The 19,689-nt window shown below is 35.7% G+C and overlaps 1 protein-coding gene across 1 annotated transcript in view; it reads left to right on the top strand.

The window, feature by feature from the left end:
- The window catches only part of LOC124533031 (fatty acid synthase-like), a 33,295-nt gene extending 23,959 nt beyond the window's left edge, over window positions 1–9,336 (top strand). The window contains exons 32-40 of the mRNA XM_047108195.1: window positions 104–259; window positions 449–700; window positions 3,391–3,544; window positions 4,164–4,368; window positions 4,904–5,054; window positions 5,891–6,062; window positions 7,155–7,322; window positions 7,783–7,885; window positions 8,751–9,336. Of these exons, the coding sequence (XP_046964151.1) occupies window positions 104–259; window positions 449–700; window positions 3,391–3,544; window positions 4,164–4,368; window positions 4,904–5,054; window positions 5,891–6,062; window positions 7,155–7,322; window positions 7,783–7,885; window positions 8,751–9,313 (1,924 nt within the window). The 3' untranslated portion in view covers window positions 9,314–9,336. The remainder of the gene's footprint in view (window positions 1–103; window positions 260–448; window positions 701–3,390; window positions 3,545–4,163; window positions 4,369–4,903; window positions 5,055–5,890; window positions 6,063–7,154; window positions 7,323–7,782; window positions 7,886–8,750) is intronic.
- Window positions 9,337–19,689: the final 10,353 nt, after the last annotated feature.

Genomic DNA, 19,689 nt, shown 5'->3' with positions numbered 1-19,689 from the left:
TTCAATTTAATCTATATGCCATGACTATTGAGGCGTAAAGACAAGTTTTTTGGCAAATCCGCCTCAGATTTTATACGTAATTAAGATGATTTATTTCTTCTAGATACACATGTGATGAAGAGCTAGTGTATATTGTGGTGGGCGGTCTCGGAGGTTTCGGTTTGGAGCTGGCAGACTGGCTTATCATGAGAGGAGCCAGAAAGGTGCTACTCACCTCTAGGCGCGGTATCAGTAATGGTTATCAATCATCACGGTTGAGGTGAGTAATATTCATATCGTATTGCTTTTTGCGATCAAAGATTAAAGATAGAACAATTCCTTCAGAAGTTTTTTCTTAGATTTTTCTGAAATCTTGGAAAGAACAGTAATATGAGGAAAGTGCAGTATTTTGTTGCAAATATAATGCAAGGAACTTGTGAGAAATATTGTATTTGCTTATTTTATACAGAGCGTGGGCGGGCTATGGCGCTGATGTACAAATTTCAACTCACGATGTCACAACTGAGGAAGGATGTGAACAAATGTTGAAGATGGCGAACGCTATGGGAGCAGTCGAGGCGATATTCAACTTGGCTGTGATATTGAAAGATTCCCTCTTCGAGAACCAGACGCCTGAATCGTTTAGAATATCGTTCGCCCCCAAAGCACTTGCTACGATGAATTTGGACAAGTTATCACAAAAATTGTGCCCAAAATTGAAGTGAGTTTTATATTCAACATTTATGATGTTGTTAGAGCTGTCTAGAGCTTTGATGGCTCAGTGGTTAGAACTCTTGCATCTTTACCGATGATTTCGGATTCGAACCCAGGCAAGCACAACTATATATATATATGTGTGTGCTTAATTTGTGTTTATAATTCATCTCTTGCACATTGGTGAAGGAAAACATCGTGAGGAAATCTGCATGTGTCTAATTTCATCGAAATTCTACCACATGTGCATTCCACCAATCCAATGGAATATGTTCCAATCCCTCTCTTTAGTGGGAGAGGAGGCCTTAGCCCAGCGGTGGGAAATTTACAGGCTGTTACTAATGTAACTTAAAGACTTAATATAAAAATATTTTAAATATAAAGATCTTCAACTTAGTGAAAATTTAAAAGAAACAATGCTTTAGACTTCAATCCACACGTTCATAAATAAAATTTTAACAAAAAGAAAAACCGACTTCAAACAAAACAGTATTTTAAAACAAATTAAAATGCACTCAAAAGTAATAAAAATAATTGCATATTTAACACATTTTTGAGAGTCCTCCTAGGTAAAATGAAATGAAAAATATTAGACTACTTAAAAGTCGATTTACGATTATATAACGTAGTTATAGTTATTGTTATATTTGGAGCCGGTGTCTATATATATATATATATATATATATATATATATATATATATATATATATATGTGTGTGCTTAATTTGTGTTTATAATTCATCTCTTGCACATTGGTGAAGGAAAACATCGTGAGGAAATCTGCATGTGTCTAATTTCATCGAAATTCTACCACATGTGCATTCCACCAATCCAATGGAATATGTTCCAATCCCTCTCTTTAGTGGGAGAGGAGGCCTTAGCCCAGCGGTGGGAAATTTACAGGCTGTTACTAATGTAACTTAAAGACTTAATATAAAAATATTTTAAATATAAAGATCTTCAACTTAGTGAAAATTTAAAAGAAACAATGCTTTAGACTTCAATCCACACGTTCATAAATAAAATTTTAACAAAAAGAACTACTTAAAAGTCGATTTACGATTATATAATGTAGTTATAATTATTGCTATATTTGGAGCCGGTGTCAGCCACAGGCACACGCTTCAACAATCAAAAGAAAGAAGCGATACGAGCCTCTTGATTGACCCAGTATAATATCGTATAAAAGGTAATTTGTAAGAAACATTTCTTAAAGTATTCTCGTATTGTTTTTTGGTAGGTATAGTATAGGGTTGGCTGACACCGACTCCAAATATAGCAATAATTATAACTACATTATATAATCGTAAATCGACTTTTAAGTAGTCTAATATTTTTCATTTCATTTTACCTAGGAGGACTCTCAAAAATGTGTTAAATATGCAATTATTTTTATTACTTTTGAGTGCATTTTAATTTGTTTTAAAATACTGTTTTGTTTGAAGTCGGTTTTTCTTTTTGTTAAAATTTTATTTATTTTTTGATTTTAAGTGAAGCTGATGTAGACTAACATTTTTTTCTTAATATGGATAGATTAAGCGTGCCGATTATATGAATCAGAAACTACTTCAGGGACAATTTCAAAAGAAACTTTCGAATAAAGCAAAAATAGACTTTCGAAAATGCGGCTTTAATACGTCATGCGGCATAAACTACAAGGTACCACTCTCGAAAGAGCTGTAATCGACCTCAGTAAAAAAACTTTGCAAAAATGCTATTCGTATGCTATGTCGTACATCATATACACAAAATTTGATTAAAGACAGAAAGAAATTCTGCCCCAAATCGCACCCTAACTGTAAGCCGTTTAGGAGTTCCGTCAATACATAGTATAAAACAAAGTCGCTTTCTCTGTCCCTATATCTTTAAATCTACGCAACGGATTTTGATGCGATTTTTTTTAATAGATAGTGTAATTCAAGGGGAAGGTTTGTGTATATAATAAATGAACAATATAGTAAAGAAACACTGACAATTTTAGTAGTTTGCAATGTGATGTCGTAAATTAACAAATTCTTTAGTATATTTAGTATCAGTATTGCACCCGTGAGAAGTCGGGGCGTGTCGCTAGTTGATTATAATATTTGATTATGACAATTACATGAACATAACCACGTTCCGGAAGGTGATTCAAATATCCAAGTAACCCATAAATAAAAGATTCGACCGAGTATTGCTAACGTGCTCCTCAGAATTGTTCCGTTCCCTCCCGTTCCCTTAATTTGTCATGGATCCTGTGCTCAGAACCTTACCAAACTTTCACCAAACTACCCTTAAAGTATATCCTTTATAATAAAAAAAGAATTATCAAAATTGGTTAACGTGATTTTGAGTTATTCACCTATTTGTCGCGCATATACATAATGCAAATTTAAGACTTACGTCGTTTTCATACGGATACCATCATCGGAAAAAAATAAAAAAAAAATGGGACCCCACGGGAAGCACTACCTTTCAAACAAAAAAAAAATTATCAAAATCGGTCCACCCAGTAAAAAGTTATGAGGTAACAAACATAAAAAAAAAAAAAAAAAAAAAAAAAAAAAAAAAAAAAAAATACAGACGAATTGATAACCTCCTCCGTTTGGAAGTCGGTTGAAAATCAAAAATACACCTGAAGTTAGGGATATGTGAGCCAATTTATGTCATTTTATCCCCAATTAAACGATAACAAATAATGCACTGGATATTTCATAGGGACTTTGTGATATTCTCGTCTGTGTCTTGCGGTCGCGGAAACATCGGCCAGACTAACTACGGCTTCTCCAACTCCGTGATGGAGAGGATCTGCGAACAGAGAAAGAAGCTCGGCCTTCCAGCACTTGCCGTGCAATGGGGGGCCGTCGGTGACGTAAGTGTCCATATTAACTGGACGAGTATTTATTGTAGGGTTAATATTACACTCGTCTTAGGAGTTGAGAGTAACAGGATTTCTAGTTGAATAATATTGAAGCAACAACTTTCATAATTAACTCCAAGCAGCCACTTTGCGTTGAACTACCGAAGTTTATACACAGCTAACTAAGTATATCGTCGTTAGACAATAGATTATCATAAGAGGGAAGATTTGTGGAGAGCTAAAATAATACCTCATTTCTCTGTCTGCATTTATTCAAGAAAGCTTTTAGAAGCACTTTTGAATCGTCATGTAACAATTATACTAAGTAAAGCCACCACAGGTTCCAAATAGAACCGGCAAGAAACTCATTTACTCTTTAGCAACATTTAAAAATAAAAAATTATGTATGTTATATATTCTACCTAGAAGTCAACAAATAATAAATCCACGATTTTTTATCATCTGTATAATTTTGTATTGAATAATATGATGTATTTGTTACCGATGTATTTTATACTTTAGTTTATGCCTGTGGAATATTATAGAAAGGGATACCTTGAGCCGAGAAGGATTAATTGACTTGGCAAAGAAATTACCGTTTCCAAAATAAATTATTTATATTTTTTATCAGGTCGGTCTCGTAGCAGACATGCAAGATGAAGACGTCCAATTGGAAATCGGTGGAACGTTACAGCAAAGGATTTCCTCCTGTCTGCTGTCTCTTGACAAGTTCTTGAAACAGGATGCCGTGATAGTGTCCTCGATAGTGGTAGCCGAAAAGAAGATCGGAGATTCTGGATGTGGAAATATTGTTGATGCGGTTGCTCAGATTGTTGGTAAGAATACCAGACAATCATAACGAATACTAGTTCTGGAGAGCTCAGATGGCCCAGTGGTAAGAACTCGTGCATCTTAACCGATGACTTCGGGTTCAAACCCAGGCAAGCATCACTATATATATGTGCTTAATTGTGTTGACAATTCATCTCGTGCTCGGCGGTGAAGGAAAACATAGTGAGGATACCTGTATGTGTCTAATTTAATCGAAATTATGTCACATGTGCATTCCACCAACCCGCATTGAAACAGCGTGGTGGAATATGTTCCAAAATCTCTTTTTAATAGGAGAGGACACCTTAGCCCAGCAGTGGGAAATTTACAGGCTTTTACTTTACTAGTTCTGGTCCGAAATGGTACATTCAGTTAATTTAGACTTCAAAACTGATCCTGCGACGTAAATTATCACTAGATTTCTATGAACAATTGATGTTAACACATCAGACAATAATACTTTGCTAGATATTAACCTAAACAGAAGTAACCTTAAGTCCAATTTCGATTAATAAAAATAACCTAATTCTTTCTTATCAGGTATTATCGATCTGAAGAGAGTATCCCATCAAGTACCTCTGGCGCAACTGGGTATGGACAGTATGATGGCGGTTGAGATCAAGCAGACCTTAGAACGGGAATATGAAATATTCCTGACCCCACCAGAAATCAGAACGCTGACATTTGCAAGGTAATTATAGTACGACACAACTTAGATGTAGCATCGGCAAATGGCTCCCTATTGCGCTATTCAACGCCATTTGTTGCTTCTCACGTCAGTGACATGTCATAGAGATAAATATTGATAATTTGATTGATTCGCATGTGATAGGTTTTACGAATTTTGCCGATACTACGTCTAAGATGTGTCGTACAATACTATAATTTTCCAATTTATTTACAAATGTGATCATTCGAACGTTCTAAGCGCTTTAACGCGTTTTTAATGAATTAACTATAAATGTATCCTTTATGGAGGTCACGCATTCACGTTAAACTATCAGCGTGCATTAAAAAATATATGTTAATTTTTCTTTTTTTCTGACTCTATTCTTACATTAGTCAGCTCACGCACACTGACATCGTGCAAACACGTGCATCACACATACGTATGAAATGATTTTTTATACCAAAACGTCATCAGATTCACAATGTGACGTCTTCAAAATTAAGATCCTTCTTGGATTTCTAATTAATTGAAAAACATCATAATCAAATTTTATATTATTATAGTCTATCTGTGCGCTTGTACGCGTTTGAATTTTACAAAAAAAAATTGTATTGTAGCCTTAGTTACTCCATTACATCAATTATCTGCCAGAGCAAATTCCGTCAAAATCGGTCCAGTCGTTCCAGAGATTACCTGGAACAAACAGACAGACAGAAAGTCAGACAAAAATTAAAATATATATATATATATATATATATATATTTGGTATATGTACCGTGTATAATTGCATGTGCATTGAGTAAAAAAGGGCTATTTTAATGATACAAACAGACACTCCAATTTTATTATATGTATAGATTAATAGAACTATCAGCTCAAAAAGACGCAACAGTACCAGCATCAGAGTCTGTACAACAATCCACTCCTCATGAAGCCGGTCTCCAACTCCTAATGAGGAACTATGGTGATGAAATTGCAGCCTCTGAATCTTTCATTAACATGCCCTCTTTAGTCGGCGATGGCTCTGAGGTAAGAAATTACATTTTAATATTCTATGTTGGAATGTTTCCATCAACAACTAATTGGTCCAAGAGGTACCAAATAAAAAAGGCAAGGAAATCTTTCTAAAATTATACTACTTAGCCTTTCCCTGTTTTTATATTATTGCTAAAAACATTGTTTTGAGCAAACAGAAAAAAATCTCTCGCATACATTAATTGTTAATATATTCTAATAAACATACTTTTTTTGCTTTGGTCACAATAGGTTAATATTATTAAAACACTAGTAATTAACTAATTAGTAGTGTTCGAAAAGAGGTTAACTTATTAATGAAAATTTGAGGAAAATATGTTACATAAATTTGAATGTATTGATTTTTTTTTTGTTGATGACAAATATATCAAGAAAATACTGTTTTGTTTTCCTATTTCTATACCATTGATTGATTGAATTTTCATGTGCTTAATTTGTGTTTATAATTCATCTCGTGCTCGGCGTTGAAGGAAAAGATCGTGAGGAAACAAAAAAAAAGCTGCATTTAACTAATTTTATCGAAATTTTGCCAGTTGTGAATCTCCCAACCTTGGTTAGAGTAGCGTCGTAGAATATGCTAGTAACTCTTTCCTCAAAGGAAGAGGTCGTAAGGCAACAGTTTGAAAAAAACACAGGCTGTTACATTTTTTTTATGGTATAGGTTGGCGGACGAGCATATGGGCCACCTGATGGTAAGTGGTCACCATCGCCCATGGGCAATGAAGCTGTAAGAAATATTAACTATTCCTTGCATCGTGAATGTACCACCAACCTCGGAAACTAAGATGTTATATTGCTTGTGTCTGTAGTTACACTGGCTCACGCACCCTTCAAACCGGAACACAACAATACTGAGTACTGTTATTTGGCGGTAGAATAACTAATGAGTGGGTGGTACCTACCCAGACAGACTTGCACAAGGCCTTGCCACCAAGTAAATTATATTATATTATTGAAAGAATAATTGGATACGGAAATAATAGTGTGCTCATTTCTTTGAGTAAATCACGTTTTATTAAAAAATATCTTGAATACATTATTATATAACACCCGAGATAATTAATTAATACTAAGTTTTCTTTACAGTCCGACGAAAAGGAGTTGATAATGTTCATGCTGCCCGGTATAGAAGGTTGTGCTGCGGGAATGGCGACCTTATGTAGCAGACTTAAGATTCAGATTTGCGTCCTGCAGTTCACCAATAATGAAGATAAACCGGATACCCTGGACACTTTGGTCGATAGATTACACAAGGTATGTATAGTAATAACAATTTAAAAAAGATTTTAAACAGGGCAGCAATTCTCAAAAATAGCCGCCATAAAGGTATATGTATAGTACGACACAACTCAGATGTAGCATCGGCAAAATTCGTAAAACCGATCACATCCGAATTTAATACGCTATTCCAAATTATCAATATTTATTTCTTATGTGATTATGATCTTTACGCTAATGTAATAACTTGTAATATCATGTGACATATATTCGTCAATTTGACACGTCGATTTACATGCAATTGCTTTTTCGGATTGGACTGAGATGAGAATCTATAGCGATTAATAGCGTCGATTGGGGGCTTCTGTTAGTTGTATAAATCGTCAGTAATCGGTTTTGTTGAATTTGTCGAAGCTCTGCATGCATTTAAGTTGTGTCGTACTTTACAAGCATGTTGACGATATAAGTATAAACATATGTTACATGTTTGTTTCAGGTAGTAAAATCAAGGTTAGTACCTGGAAGTCCATACATACTTCTTGGATACAGCTTCGGTACTCTACCCATGTTGAAATTAGCAGGCTTATTGGAAAGCGAAGGTATTTTACTAGCTAATTATTTTATTTAATAATACTATTTCAAGGAATATCTGAGTTATATATTGATAAAAGAAGCATATTTAAGAGTTGTAGTAATGTCAGTTCCTTAAAAAATATAAAAGTACATTTTCTGCGTCTGCTATATTTAATAAAGAGAGGTGACTAGTACTCGTATGTTAGTTCAGTTAGGACCGAAATTAATATAGATTGAATTTGTGAAGACTGATACGGCTAGTGCAAAATATTTGAGGATTATGAGAAGACACTCATATAAATAAATAAATGTAAATATGAGACAACATCGCATACATTACTCTGATCCCAAGGTAGCTTAAGCATTTGTGTTATGGAAATTCAGAAGTAACGAAGGTACCGCAAACATCCAGACCCAAGACAACATAGAAAACTAATGATAATCTACATTGACTCGGCCGGGAATCGAACCCGGGACCTTGGAGTGGTGTACCCATGAAAACCACACACCACTCGACAACGGAGGTCGTCAAAAACATATATTATACATAAAGGTTATGTCAAAGTTAAATCAACGTATATAACATTCGTTTTCTATTATATAGATAAATAGTTCGCCCACGACTTCGCTCGCATTTTTAGGGTTGGGTGTCAAGTGTTAGGCAAAAAATTACTGTGTCCTTACTGGCAGTTCAAGTTTGCTGCATACCAAATTTCATCATTCATTTGGTTGTTGGTTTGGCAGTGAAAGAGCAAGAGATAGACACAGTTACTTTCACATTTATGATATTAGTATAGATCGAAAATTTAATTAAGTAAAAGACTGCTACGTGCATGCTACTTAAATGACTCTAAAAAAATTAAGAGCCTTATATGGTTATTTAATTTTCAGGTCACAACGGTACGATATTCTCGATAGACGGAAGTCCGAAATACCTCTACTCGACACTCACCAACACAATGTCAGTGAAAACTGACACTCAGTTACAAAACAGTCTGATTTATAAAATCGTCGAAATGGTCGCCACGAAAAACGAAGTCAGCAGATCACTAATGGAAAAGCTCAATAAGGTGGAATCATACAAGGACAAAATTAAATACGTCTTACAGTTATCACCCGATCAGAATAAGTATTCAGAGAAATTCTTGGTATCAATTACGAATTCATGTTACGATCGTTTCAAAATGATCCTAAATCAAGTCGAGTTAAAAAAAGTCAAGGCTCCAATAATTTTAATACGTCCCAAGAAAAATCCACCATTATTGAAGATCGAAGAGAATTATGGTCTGAACAAACTCACAGATGGTCCAGTGACAGTGCACCTCATCGATGGTGACCACACAAGTATAATTGAGAATAAGGATTGTGCGAATATTATCAATAGAGTTTTAGCTGAACATGATAAAACGCAGCCATACGCGAATATGACAAGAACTGTAGAAGATTTACGTTAGAAGCATTGGCTTAATTTAATCTTATTGTCAAGTAATTAATTATTAACAAATTATTAATGTATTCTATTTTTGAATAAATGTTACTGGTATAGCAGTTAATTATGCAATTAAGTAAACATCACCTAAAACTGTTTATGAATGTATACTTTTTAATAAAACAAAAGAAATTATTCTCTGTTATGATTTAGACAAACCTTATCCTCAAGTTAATAATAAAAATACTTCTGAAATTATTTATATATCGCATTAAGTAAAACATCTTCTTTTTCCTTCTTGACGAAGATTGAAAAACGTGAAGAGCTATAACATTAATAGTTCCTATTCAGGCAGCTCATGAAAAAACTATAACTAATTAATGAATGTTAATGTAATGGCCTGAACCCGATGACGCAATTAATCGCTAACTCAGAAATTCTTAACTTTGACCAAAGAACTAAACATATCATTGATATTATAGTATTTAAGGGGATGTCATACATTGAAACAAAACAAAAAAAGTTTGTTTCTTACAAAAAGCAAGTACTGCAGGTAATTAAAGATAATTTAAAACAATAAAATACGCAAATCTGGGAAACTCACTACTTTTCCATTTATTGGAAAACAAGTAAAAGACCCAGTCACCACCATTGGTAAGTTCATAGATATTTGCACCGTAATTTAAAAACAGGCCATAATATAATAGGTCAATACTAAAAAAAAGGTGAAATATATAAAAAGTCATTAGTGAATATGTGTGAAAAAGGAATATAATTAGTAATTCAGTAGTAATTAGTAGTCATTCACGATTTAAATTGAGGAATAATTCATTTTGTTATTGACACAAAAACAAAGAATAGTGAATTTCATTGACTCAATTACTCCACTTACAAAAATGTACCAAAACTGTTTCCAAGGAACTAGGAACTACTACGATTTTCTTTTGACTTTACCGTCTGAAACACATATTTTACTGTTTGGTATTTGGATTTCTTTTTCATTAATTATAGTATCAATACTGTCTTATTATTCAAATGAAAGCGAATACTTTGCATTAATTGAAACATCGGGTTTTATTTACTCAATATTCATGTAATCAAATCTTTAAACATTTAACTAACTGCTCTTCCACGACCCAATTGAACTTTCAAGGTTGCTTCCGAGGAAAAACAATGAATTTTTATTAGCCAAACAGCTGATGAACAACTCCAAAAATGCCATCAAAGATCGGGTAACTAACAATTTCGTTATACGTTAACCCAATTAAATGACCAATTTTTACAATTAAGACTTTTAGGTACCAATACAAAAAAGCTAGCCTATTATACCATCTTCTTCAATCATAGAGCAGGAAGGTAAAGTAAACAGCTAAAATCCCATGAATTGAATTCGTCTAGACCAATAAATTCGAAACTTGAATAATCTATGATATTTATTATGGATTTACGATTAATCAATGGCTATCATTACTTTGGAAGTAAAATGAAAGTGAAACATCCACTTCCGTAACAGACAAGTGGATTAGTGTTTTTGTTTATTATATTTTAGGGAAACAGACAATAAGATAAACTTATGGGATATGAAGATACAAAATTACATTTATCAGCTAAGTTTCCGCTGGTAATTAGACACATATTATTAAAATTAAAACAACTAACATACATAAAATCAAATATTATAAACGTATACTAACGAAAATCTTAAGCAGTTATGAATAGAATCAAACATAAACATAATTAAAAGAAACAAAATTTAAAAAAAAAGGAACAAAACAGATTAAACAAAATTGAAGGCATTAATGGCTGCATCGGTTTTATAAATATAAAGACATTTAAATTTAGAACTGTCTGTAGTAGTGTAGTAGTAATGAATCTCATGGAATATGTGAATCTAGTATTTATCGGTAGTTTCTTTGATTGGAAAAGGGGAATATAGCAATAGTATGGTGGGGTAACTAACCATGGAACTAATTTAGAACGGAGCAAGAAGCTTCGCTGTTTTTAATCGTGTCGACGATTTCGGGATGCGAAATTATACGCATATATTTCAATTTTTAATTTAAACTATACATATTATTATATTATAGCATAGGACTTCCTTCGGCATGTTTTTAATGAAGGAATTTTAATTATTTTATTTGTAAACTTTGATAGAATCCGAGATAATCATTGAATGAACACGAGATTTGATATTAAGGTTATGAGGCCATGTTTCCAACGACGCAAAATAAATCCATATGAAAGAATATGGAATATTTTGATTTTGACTAAGCAAAACTATTTTGGGGCAGAATAATTGAAATTGTGGTACCTACCCTAGGCGTGTTTATAAAGTTTCACACGTTTGTAAATAAATAAGGCTAAATTGCGAACCTTAGGCATAAAATATGCATTTAAGAATAAAACAAGTACTTTTAAATGATATTATTAGCAGAAAGGGGGCTTGAAGTGAAGAAGATCACAATGTCTTCTTGGCGAAAGAACTCGTGGACTGTACACAGGACAGGATCACCTGTTGCATTTACATAGCTCTAAAGAGATTCAGATTACGTGTTGGTCAAAACCGAGTCATAAGACTTCAAATCATTACTGGGATTACTAAACAATATACTGTCATTGTGTCTGTGTGTGTCCCTTGACCGAAAAATTTAATATTTCCATGGTTAAATCGCATGATATATGGTGTATTGTAACTTTTGTTAAGTATTTATTAATATTATTTTTTTATAAATAAATAAATATTTGACAACATCACATACATTAATCTGATCCCAAAGTAAGTAGCTAAAGCACTTGTGTGTGGAAAATCAGAAGTAACGACGGTACCACAAACCAGACCCAAGACAACATAGAAAACTAATGAACTTTTTCTATATCGACACGGCTGGGAATCGAACCCGGGACCAGACACATCCACGAAAACCAGTGTACACACTACTCGATCGCGGTCGTAATTATTTACTTATAGTAAATGTAAATTAACTTTTTTCTTATCCCTTGATTTATACTTCACAAAGATATATTTCAAGTTTATTATAATTTAAAATGCTGTAATATTACCTTGAACAGTTACAAGTTACCTCTTACGAAATAGCTGAATAAATAGAATAACCCATAAATAAATTAAGTATTATTCATGTACATATAATTAAACATAATATACGAAACTAACTTACCTTCACAGTCTATGTTATAATCATAGTATTATCAAATTCTTAAATATTTATTTGAAACTCTATATTCTGTATCTTATATGTTGCTACTAGCATGAAAAAAAATGATTTTATTAATAACTAGCGGCCCGCCCCGGCTTTGCACGGGTGCAACACTGATACTAAATATACTACAGAATTTGTTTATTTACGACATCATATTGCAAACTGCTAAAATTATCAGTGTTTCTTTACTATATTGTTACATGTATTATATACACGAACCTTCCCCTCGAATCACACTATCTATTTAAAAACTGCATCAAAATCCGTTGTGTAGTTTTAAAGATATAGGGACAGAGAAAGCCACTTTGTTTTATACGATGTAGTGAACTCCTAAAACGGCTCACAGTTAGGGTGCGATATGGGGCAGCTTACAAAGGGACATAACGAAAAGACTAGCAATCTGTCCCCGCTTCGCACAGGTGGAATCATTATCAACTAAATATACTACAGAATTTATTTATTTACGACATCACATTAAGAATTTTAAAATTCTCAGTGTTTCTACTTTCTATACACAGAAACCGTCTCGAAACACTTTATCTGTTAAAAAAAAACCGCATCAAAATCTGTTGCGTAATATTAAAGATCTAAGCATACATAAGCCTGTCAAACAAAAGTGTGTGCCAAACTTTGTCTTCAAATGGAGAAGAGGCCTTAGCCACAGGGACATCTACAAGCTGTTGTTATTGTTGTTGTTGCGTTACGCATGCGTATACGTATTACACGAATCAAATTAATACAAATTTGTTTTAAAAATCAGGTTAAGTGTCAAGTTGGCTTCCTTGCTTAAATAATTTAAAACGCAAATATTTAGAACGAACTCGCATATCGGGAACACGCTTAATGTGTGTTATTGTAAAATTTCGTTATTGTGAAATGTACGAAGTGTAGGTTAACTAACTAACTACATAGGTGAGTCCGCTACTTCGCTTGGGAAAATCAATCAAATTTGTGTCATACTTTGGAGGATAATTTATGGAAACCTGCATGTTTGAGAGTCCTTAAAGATGTCGAGAGATGATTAGTATTATGTCTTTATTAACATAAGAATTAATAACATTAAATGCTAAAATATATACAAATATGAATTAAACCTAGTTAAATGTGTAAATCTTGACCGCGTGGATTGGTGACAAGAATGTTGAAAGCAGCATTTCCCCGTTGAATCGCAATTCTGATCCTCAGGACAAAAACCGAACCTCCTTTCACCAGTAGAGGCAATGAGGCGAGGTGTTATACTTTTGATGAAGCTTTTTGCACATGTATGAATAAAAATATAATGGTTTTTCCGTACTATTAATAAGCAATGGCCTTTGTGCTAGCCAGTCTAGGAAAGAACCCATTCATCAGATACTTTACCGTTAAATGTCAAGACTTGGCCGTGTTTTGTTTTGAAGGGTGAATGCGCCAATGTAACTGCAGGCACAAGGGACATCATACCTTAGGTATGCTTAATATTATTGCGGGGATATGGGGGCATGTAATAGTGACCGCTGACATATATCAGAACCAAAGCATGTTTTGTACAAATAGGTGTAATTAACCATTTTTTTAACTTTAATGTTTTGTGAGCACCATGAGGATGACATTTCATGACCTCTGTGGCCGAGTAGTGTGTACACCGGTTTTAATCGGTACGCCACTCCGAGGTTACGGGTTCGAGTCCCAGCCGAGTCGATGTAGAAAATTCATTAGTTTTCTATGTTATCTTAGGTCTGGATGTTTATGGTACCGTCAATGTTGTTATGGAAAATCAGAAGTAATTCTTATTTTTTATAACAACAGTGCTAATTACATTGGGATCAGAGTGGTGTATGAGATGTTGGCCAATAAAAAAAATTGTTTCATTTTTTTTTTAAATAAATAATTAAAAAAAAGAAAGGTATGCTTAATATTTCTTTCGTGCGAAGCCAGGGCGGGTCACTATTTATCTATCTATCTATCTATCATCAACATCATCATCCCGTTTTTTGTCCACTGCTGGACATAGGCCTCTCCAAGTACACGCTACTGTGGGCTTCTCCGGCTACTCGCATCGCTATCTATACATATAATAAATTTGGAGTGTCTGTTTGTAATATTAAAATAGCCGTTTTTTACTCAATGCATATGTATGTATACACGGTACATATACCAAAATAACATTTTTTACAATTTTTGTCGGTCTGTCTGTCTGTTTGTTCCGGAAAATCTCTGGAGCGGGTGGACAGATTTTGATGGGACTTTCATAAGTGGTGTAATAGGGAGTAACTTAGGCTACAATAATAATTCTTGTTTGTAATAATTCAAACGCGTACAGGGTCGCGGGCACAGCTGGTATGACATAAAGTAATTGATTAAAATCTGAAACTTTACTGAAATTTTCCTACTGCTTCGTACAGTTTACGTAACATAAATAGATCGTTTATATTTCTTTAATTATTTATAATAAATTAACTATTGTATTGTTGCACTTAATTCAAGTACTAGGTTTGTATACATTAACATACATTGTTAACATATTCAATTTTAATATGAATAAAAGTTAAAAATTTTGTTGGTACAAGTGTGATTGATTGATAGATTATCTTTTCTCTTTCAATAGACGTAGAAATCTGAATAGTTATTGCACACTATAATTCGCTGTAGAATGTTATTGCTAATTTTTGAAAATTAATATGCGACATTAATTTGTTTTTTTTTTTTAATATCCTGAATCGGGAAATCGATATATTTTTCGAACTATGGTGAGATGCATTATCTAAGAATACGATTGAGCCGAGATGGCCCAGCGGGTTCAAAGCCAGGCATCACCGCTGAATTTTCATGAGCTTAATTTGTGTTTATGATTTATCTTGTGCTTTGAGGTGAAGGAAAAATGTGTGCGTGAGGAAACCTACATGAATTTCAACGAAATTCTGCCACATGTGTATTCCACTGACCAGCATTGGAACAGCGTGGTGGATTTTCCCATCAAAGGGAGAGGAGGCCTTAGCCCAGCTGTGGGAAATTTACAGGCTGCTAATAACGCAATAACTATTGTGCATATAATTTTAGTACTTAACCACTTGGGTAAATTAAAAATAAATCAATGGTATCGTGGGTCACTCGGTTGAAACGTTGTTTTCGTTATTTATTATGTATTATGTAACGGACAGAATAAAATAAATTAACATTGTTTGGGAATAATGATATGACAATACCAACACTATTATTTATAGTCCCGTGAATTAAAACAATAACAAAAACAAGTTTAAATAACGTTATTCAAATATATTTACGAAGGTCGCTTGGAGGTTATAACGTTATTTCCAAATGTGACGGTTTTTGTTCGCTGTACTGGAAGCTAAAGAACACGAGCTTTAGGACCAGAAGTAGGAAGTAGGCTAACCTCTAAAACAATCTTTAATTGACAGTAACAACCAATCTACCACAAAAGAAAACATTTAATCTACAATACAAATAACCATCAACATTACACAGTAAGAGCTAGCGCGCACCGGTGATTTTTGTCACGGGGACTTTAAAGTGTTTGTCATTGTCACGTCACGTTTCCAAAGTGGAGTGCGCTCATTAATAGAGACGTTGACCAAACAAAAAGGGTTTTCGAAATCGAAGTGTCATATGCCTATATGGATTTCGAAGAGACGGTCGTTCTCTGTGAACTCGTGAGACTTGGGAGAAAAAGAAAGCGAAGAGAATACTGGGTATTAATTTCTTCCCACACTTTAATTTTTACGTGAATATCTGAATACTCTTTCAATTTTTTATCATAAAGAGCTGGTTTCTTTTCCATTTCTTCTATTAGAACTTCATTATCAATATCGTCTTCACGAATGTTTACGTTTAGAATAGATGGTGACGCCATTTTGCGCGCGCCAAAGTCGACAGTCAAAATGCGAATGGGGAAAGACTGACGACGAGAGTGACAAATTTGTCGCTAGTGCGCGCATTGCTATGAAAAAACGTAAAGACTCAGCGTCAGTTTCGTCACGGGCTTATTCGCCGGTCAAATGTCACCGAATTGTCACGTCGTAATATGCGCGCAACTCCATACATATTCACAGACTTAAAAAGAGTGACGAAACTGTCACAATGACAAAAATCACCAGTGCGCGCTAGCTCTAACAATCATAATAGCGATTCAAATGTGTCAGCCGCAAAACTTCCGCCCTTTTTTTAAAAGGAAATTGTGACGTGACGTGTTGCTTGTCATGTCAGCCATGTCGACCAAGCCGTTGTCGAATTGAGACTAACTCTTGGGTTGAACTTTTCGTCTTTTACGTCACCACTTGTTAAAAAAGTGGGGCGAGTCTTCGTGAGTTCATAGAGCTATTCGGTGTCAGTTCCGATCGTGCAACACTGAGGGTAGTGTTGCGGTGAATAATTCTTCTGAGAAATCCGAGTCTGATCTTGGTAACTTCGATGTTAAAGCTAGAAGTTTAAATTTTCTGGGACGATACTGGCCAGACATGACAGATGTGACTATGTTCCCAAATTACATACTATTAAAATGTAAAGTTTATGAACAATGGCCGAAGTTCTCTGATGTTTTAATTCACTCATTTCTTTTCTTACCTGATCATTCACATCTATCTCCCTTATATCTTCTCACACACTTTTTCTTCTCCCTCTCTCTCTCTGAACTCTTTTGTGAACTCGTCTTTTACTAGCACATGTCTAGATTTTTTGACGGGGATATGATAATTTATATTACTAGTTCCACGACAAGCAGTCTATGCTGTGTTACAGGAGCCTCTGGAGGTTTATTTTTAGGCTGATGAATCTAATATGGAAGTAGTCGACTTCTACCGGCTGGTTACCTACGGTACCATAAGGTGTTCATGCCTTTTTTAAATCATGTATTAATATGGACTAGGTCCTGTCAGCATGCTCATTAACATAATCTCTTATATATGTATATAATTCATCATATAATACATGTCATCATTCAAACGTCGAAATCTTCCTTAAATTCCTATGTATTCCTATAATGAACTCAGTTTATTCCTTTACCCTATCCTCACATGATTGTGAGGATAGGGTAATGGAATGTATGTAATGTAAGTGAATATGCCCCGCAAGCTGATGCTTGCGGGGCATATTCACTTACTAAATTTGTCACTACAATATCTTTGCATATATTTATTTAACTTGGTGGTAGGGCTTTGTGCACTCATCAGTTATTCTACCGACAAATAACAGTACTCAGTATTGTTGTGTTCCGGTTTGAAGGGTAAGTGAGCCAGTGTAACTACAGGCACAAGGGACATAACATCTTAGTTCCCAACGCTGGTGGCACATTGACGATTTTTTTTTTTTTTTTTTTTTTTTTTTTTTTATGGCATAGGTGGCAAACGAGCAGGAGGCTCACCTGATGGAAAGTGACTACCACCGCCCATGGACACCTGCAACACCAGGGGACTTGCAGGTGCGTTGCCGGCCTTTCAAAAAGGAGTACACTCTTTTCTTAAAGGTTCCCATGTCGTATCGGTTCGGAAAAACCGCCGGCGAAAGCTGGTTCCACAAAGTGGTTGTGCGAGGCAGAAAATGTCTGAGAAATCGCGCTGTTGTGGATTTTCGGACATCAAGGTGGTGCGGGTGAAACTTAGAATTTTGGCGAGATGTCCGAAGGTGAAATTCAGCAGCCGGGATTAATCCGAACAATTCCTCGGAACATTCCCCGTGAAAAATTCGGTAGAAGATGCAGAGTGATCCGACATCTCTACGCAAAGCCAAAGGATCAAGGAGATCGGAAAGAGCTTGATCGTCGATAACTCGAGCCGCTCTACGTTGGATGCGGTCAAATGGAAGGAGCTGGTACTGGGGAGCACCCGCCCAGAGGTGAGAGCAGTACTCCATGTGAGGCCGAATTTGCGCCTTGTAAAGTTTAAGGCGATGGGCCGACGTGAAATACTGTCTCGCCTTGCTGAGCACGCCCAGCTTTTTTGAAGCCAATTTGGCTTTGCCTTCCAATTGACCGCGGAACTGAACGAGGCTCGAAATATCAACGCCAAGTATTCCGATACTACCTGTAGCGGCTATCGGAATGTTCTCAAATCGTGGAGATACGACAAATGGTGTTTTTTTAGCGGTTAACGCGCAAACTTGCGTCTTTTTGGGGTTGAAATGGACTAGATTTAGCCGGCCCCAATTCGAGACTTCGTTTAATGAAGACTCGATTTCAGACACAAGTTTGTTCCGGTTCTCTTCGACGTTTTCCCGAGAAATATTAGCGCGGCCGGTGTATAAGGTGTCAACGGTACTGTCGTCTGCATAGCAATGAATGTTCCCGATTTGCAACAAATCATTGATATGCAGAAGAAACAGAGTGGGTGATAGAACGCAGCCTTGTGGAACACCAGCATTGACGAATTTTAAGTCAGAGCATGCACCGTCGACAACGACCTTGATGCTCCGATCTGCCAAAAAGCTGGTAATCCAATTGCATAATTTCCCGGGAAGCCCATAGGAAGGAAGCTTCGAAAGAAGCGCTTTGTGCCAAACACGATCGAAGGCCTTCGCTATGTCCAAGCTGGCTGCTAATGCCTCCCCCTTGCTCTCAACTGCTTCAGCCCACCTGTGAGTAAGGTAAACTAGAAGATCACCGGCTGACCGACCCCGACGGAAACCGTACTGGCGGTCGCTAATCAGCTGGTTCTCCTCTAGATACCGCAGGAGCTGGCAGTTTATAAGAGACTCCATTATCTTGGAGAGCAAGGAGGTGATGGCTATAGGCCTATAATTGGACGGGTCTGAGCGGTTGCCTTTTTTAGGGATCGGATGCACCAAAGCTGTCTTCCAGTAATTCGGGACGACGCCTAATGTGTAGGATTGCCGGAAAAGACGCGTTAAGACCGGTGCCAACTCGGGAGCACATGTCCGTAGCACGATTGGAGGGATACCATCGGGTCCGCTGGACTTATGAATGTCCAAGGAAAGAAGTGCTTTACGAACTGCACTTTGCCGGAATTTAACCTCCGGCATCGTGGTATCACATCGCGGAATTGTTGGTGGAGATTTTCCTTGGTCATCCAGAGTCGAGTTCGACGCGAAGAGAGAGCCTAAAAGATCAGCTTTCTCTTTCGCGGTATGGGCCAATGACTCACCGTCTCTGTGCAGAGATGGAAAAGATGGCTGACAGAAATTCCCTAAGACAGCCTTAGCGAGAGACCAGAACGCTCGTGTTCCTGAAGGGAGACGC

This window comes from Vanessa cardui, chromosome 10, assembly GCF_905220365.1.
Source record: "Vanessa cardui chromosome 10, ilVanCard2.1, whole genome shotgun sequence".
Lineage (NCBI taxonomy): Eukaryota > Metazoa > Arthropoda > Insecta > Lepidoptera > Nymphalidae > Vanessa > Vanessa cardui.
Note: the sequence above shows the minus strand (reverse complement) of the source record. Positions and strands in the feature narration are given on the sequence as shown.